Source organism: Sinocyclocheilus anshuiensis, unplaced genomic scaffold (genome assembly GCF_001515605.1).
Source record: "Sinocyclocheilus anshuiensis isolate Anshui unplaced genomic scaffold, SAMN03320099.WGS_v1.1 scaffold433, whole genome shotgun sequence".
Classification (NCBI taxonomy): domain Eukaryota; kingdom Metazoa; phylum Chordata; class Actinopteri; order Cypriniformes; family Cyprinidae; genus Sinocyclocheilus; species Sinocyclocheilus anshuiensis.
The window spans coordinates 228,699-233,335 of NW_015536476.1; the positions used below are offsets into that span (position 1 = coordinate 228,699).

Here is a 4,637-nt window from a genome sequence, read left to right on the forward strand (position 1 = left end):
TACCCCAGTGACTTAAGACTGGTTTTGTGCTCCAGGGTCACATATTCAATATTTTAAACTTCAGATTTATAACTATATTCACTCTCATATTGCAGATGTTATACAATTATTTGGTATATTAATAGGCCAATATTTGGCAACCCTGATGAATTAAATATATTGAATAAAATGTAAATCCTGACAATAATATAACATAATAATCTCAATACAAGTATAAATCTGAAATATGCAACTATAAACAAAGATAAATAATTATAAAATATAAATATGTATAAATCTGAATTATAACTATATACACTCAGATATAGGATATTTTATATAATCATTTAGTATAATATACTAATAAGAAAATATTTAGTGTCAGCAACCCTGCTGAATTAAATAAATAAATGTAATACATTTAATGTAATTCAAAAAAATGTGATTCAAATTTAATTTAATTACATCTGCCCGTGCCAAATATTGGCCTATTAACTGGCCCGGCTGATATATCGGTACAAACACCCACAAACGCATACTGACCCTGCAGACAAAACACTCAGGATGCCAAAGAGCGTTAAGGGCCGAAATATAGTTCTCCAAGATGGCACGAGCACAGCCGCCACATTTGGGGGCAAACATGTCAAAGTAGTCCTTCCTACAGTACGCCTTTCCCTCCTTCTCATGAAACCCTGCAGGAAATTGACAAGAGAGAGAAAAAAAGGTTGCCAAAGGCTTAAAACCATTTTAAAGAAAAAAAGCTGGTAGAAAAAGAAAAGAGAAGAAAAGAGGTTGAGAGGAGTGGAAGCTGCTTACCCTCAGGGCCAAAGAATGACCCGCACTGGGCACAAAAGAAATGCTCCGGATGCCAAGTCCTGTCTAATGCAGTCACCACTCTCTGCAGGAGGAAGTAAAAGCAATGCATTGCAATGAAATTGTGGTGAAACAAGAACAGAAACAGAAAGCACAATTTGATTTGAAGAATTTGTGCAAAATTAAGACAAGAAAAACTAAGAATAAGACAATTATAAATAATTATTGGCAATGTGTAATAATTGGCAAAGTGCTCATTACCCATTCCAGAGGTCATGCACCAACCTATATAAACACAAATGTGAATCACTTGTGTTTTAGTAATATAAACGGCTCCAATCCTAACTACATGCTAAACAAAATGCTATTTTTCAACAATGTTATTTAGTTAGCTTTTTGTGAGTATTATTTTGTTTTAATGTGTATCTTTATCCGTTATCATATAAACATCCAGTCATTAAGTGTTAATTCAGTAATTCATGACTGATTCAAAACGATAACTTCTGTAATTATCAATCTTTATAACTGACTCATTAAAAGAATCTTCTCATAAGAATCATTTGTTATTGAATAGACTACACTGGTTGCACTGTATGTTTTTGCATGCAGCCAGCGAATACAAAACCTTATGACTTGTTGTTTATTTATTGCCTTTTTTATTCGATTAATTTTGTTTTCTGTTTATATGTGTACTTTATGTAAAATGTTGTGTTAATGTGTATCTTTATCTCTATGTTATCATATAAACATCCAGTCAGTAAGAGATTCAGATGTTAAATCGGTGACTCGTGACTGATTCAATCACGTAACTCATATGTTCACGAATCTTTTCAACCGACTCATTAAAAGGACCTTCTCGTAAGAACCATGTTAGTCATGTTGATCTGTTCATGCATGCAGCCATGAATTGTATTGCTTTTGTATTATGTTGTGGTAGACAATTTTTGTAAATGTATCTTGTTTTAAGGATGTTTCGAAAAGAGCCTTAAAAAGGGTCATATGATGCGATTTAAATTTTTCCTTTCTCTTTGGAGTGTTACAAGCTCTTGGTGCATGAAGAAGATCTGTAAAGTTGCAAAGACTAAAGTCTCAAATCCAAAGAGATATTCTTTATAAAAGTTAAGAGTCAGCCACACCTACCTAAAACGGCTCGTTCTAACACGCCCCCACATATCTACGTCACGATGTGGGAAGATTTGCATAACGCCGCCCAAATGTTCACGCAAAGAAAGAAGGCGTAACTTTTATTCTCGCTGTAGTATTGTTGTTGCCGCCGCCATGTTGTGAAGGCGCTGTGTGATTCGTTGTGAAAGCGAAACTACTTTGTTTGGTCTTCCAAAAGAGGACGACATCTGCTTCGTCATGCCTAGAGCTGATCCGTGCTGGTTGCTGAGGAAATACAACAACTTTGTGGATCGCCGGACCGGCTTTCACCGTGGACGAAGTGGAGTCCAGCCCGGGGTCGTCACATGTGGTTGCCGCAGGCATCACAGTATGGTCTCACTCAAGCCGCCGGCTCTTTTGGAAAATAATGTTCTTTTTAGCAGAATCATATGACCCCTTTAAAAGAGTCTTATAATCATTTCTTTTATGCATTTACATTTATGTTGTCAGCAGACTCTCTATCTACATGTATGTGTTGAGTTCTGCTGCAAACCATACTGGACCTACTTAGACTGTCTTTAAGTGACTGTTTATTTTTACAGGAAATCTGAAACCAAAGGTAAAGTGTGGCCGGCTATAGTAAGCACCTTTACGACTGGGTGGTGACACATGAGACACTAACACACATGTCCGTGAATGCCCCGTCAGTGACTGCTTAAGGTGGTGATATGAAGCAGAACCCTTACGTCCAGAATGGGTCCGTTGCAGTAGTAACAGCGTGGAGAGAAGAGGCTGTGGTAGTCCTTTTCACAGTATGGCTGGCCGTCTCGCTCAAAGAAGTTTTTGGAGCCGATTTCCTCCTGACAGTGAGTACACACAAAATGCTCCGGATGCCACGTCCGACCCATTGCTGTCACCACCTGAATGAGTCAAAGAAAACGAGGAGGGAAGTGTACCATTTCACTTTAATAAGTAAACAACAAAAGACATAACTGAATATCAGCAGCTCATAAACTTAATTAAGCCTGGTTTCACAGTCAGGGCTTAGATTAAGCCAGGTTTAGGCCATAGTTCAATTAGGACATTTAAGTATATTTTATACATATAAAAAAAACATTACTGGTGTGCATCTTGAGACAAAACAATGGCACTGATATTTTTAAAAATATGTCAGTGCAAGTTTCTTTCAGCTGGAACAGCTAAGACATGCATTTTAGTCTGGGACTAGGTTTAAGCCTTGTCTGTGAAACCAGGGGTAAGATTACAACATCTGGAAAAATGCATATTCACACTCTATCGGTTAAAAGTTTGGAATAATTATGATCTTTTAAAATGTTTTTGAATGAAGTCTCTTATTCATGAAGGCTGCATTTATTTGTAATTAACAGTAATATTATGAAATATGATTAAAATTTAAAATAGTTAAATTATCTATTTTAATTCATTTTTAAAATGTAATTTATTCCTGTGAGAACGGATACATTTTTTTCAGGATTCTTTGATGTATAGAAAGAATAGCATTTTCACAAAAATATAAAGCAGCACAACTGTTTTTAACACTGATCATAAGAAGAAAATTTCTTTTAATTTCATTTAATGTTTCTTGAGCAGCAAATCAGCCAATGAGAATGATTTCTGAAGGATCATGTGACACTGGAGTAATGATGCTAAAAATTCAGCTTTGCATCAGGAATAAATTACATTTTAAAACATACTCAAACGGAATACAATTATTGCAATAATATTTCACAATATTACGGTTTTTACAGTGTTTTGATCAAATAATTGCAGCCTTGGTGAGCATAGGAGACTTTCAAATACATATTATATTTAAATTATTATTACTTTCAGATTTATGACAATAAAATAAATGTACTTCTTAATAAAAAAAAACTGTCTATACTAACATGCAAAATATACACACTGGTGGCCTTTTGGTTTGTTTTGGAGCACAGCATCCGCTCTAGAGCACAATATCCTAAAAATCCAAATGCAATATAGACTTGGATAATAATTTGGGCAGTAAATGAGTTCTTCAAGGGATTTCGTACCTGGCCAGCGATGGGTTTCTTGCAGGCTCCACAAACGCCTTTGGCGACAGTCTGGACACCCAGTCGGTTGAGGTCTGACTGCAGGCTGCCCAACATGTTATCCAGTTTATTCCCCTGCTTTGGAACGCTGGTGGGGGAACTCCTGCCCTGAGCCATAATCTTCAGGAAAAAGGAAAGAATGTTCACATTTTAAAGACTGTTTCATTAAGCAAAGAAAAAGTGGACACAAATCCCTCTCTGCACACACAGACACAAAATAAGCACCTTTTCCTTGGTACACATTACTAATTACTACCAATTAGTCATTCAGCAGATGCATTTATCCAAAGCGTCTTTTGGTACATTTTTTTTTACCAGGTTAATCTTGATCAATGACACAATGTTGATAATTCATGATTAAACACTTGCAGGATTTGACACCACACCACCCACTGATACTCAACTTGTTTTGGAGAAAAGTGAATATAAATGTCCCCTAATAAGCGGTGTAATATTTCTCCATACAAGCCCCAAAACTGATGATCAACTTTGCACCATGGAAAATCAACTTTATTATTAAAATTCTCTTTTGGGTGAATATTTTCTCAATATGACCATCAGCAATGTGAAAAGATCATTCCCTTTCAGTCGGTCACTCCCGACGTCACGTCGGATGACCGACGAATTGGGATCTCGCTTAGAGAGACCAAT

At 36.2% G+C, this 4,637-nt stretch overlaps 1 protein-coding gene across 2 annotated transcripts in view; it reads right to left on the minus strand.

Moving 5' to 3' along the window:
- LOC107659710 (paxillin-like) overlaps window positions 1-4,637 on the minus strand; it is a 47,499-nt gene that overhangs the window by 4,589 nt on the left and 38,273 nt on the right. For both annotated transcript variants that reach the window (XM_016448829.1, XM_016448914.1), the window contains exons 6-9: window positions 3,948-4,106; window positions 2,643-2,816; window positions 796-877; window positions 523-671 (exon numbers count right to left, since the gene is read on the minus strand). In XM_016448829.1, coding sequence (XP_016304315.1) covers window positions 523-671; window positions 796-877; window positions 2,643-2,816; window positions 3,948-4,106 — 564 coding nt within the window. The remainder of the gene's footprint in view (window positions 1-522; window positions 672-795; window positions 878-2,642; window positions 2,817-3,947; window positions 4,107-4,637) is intronic.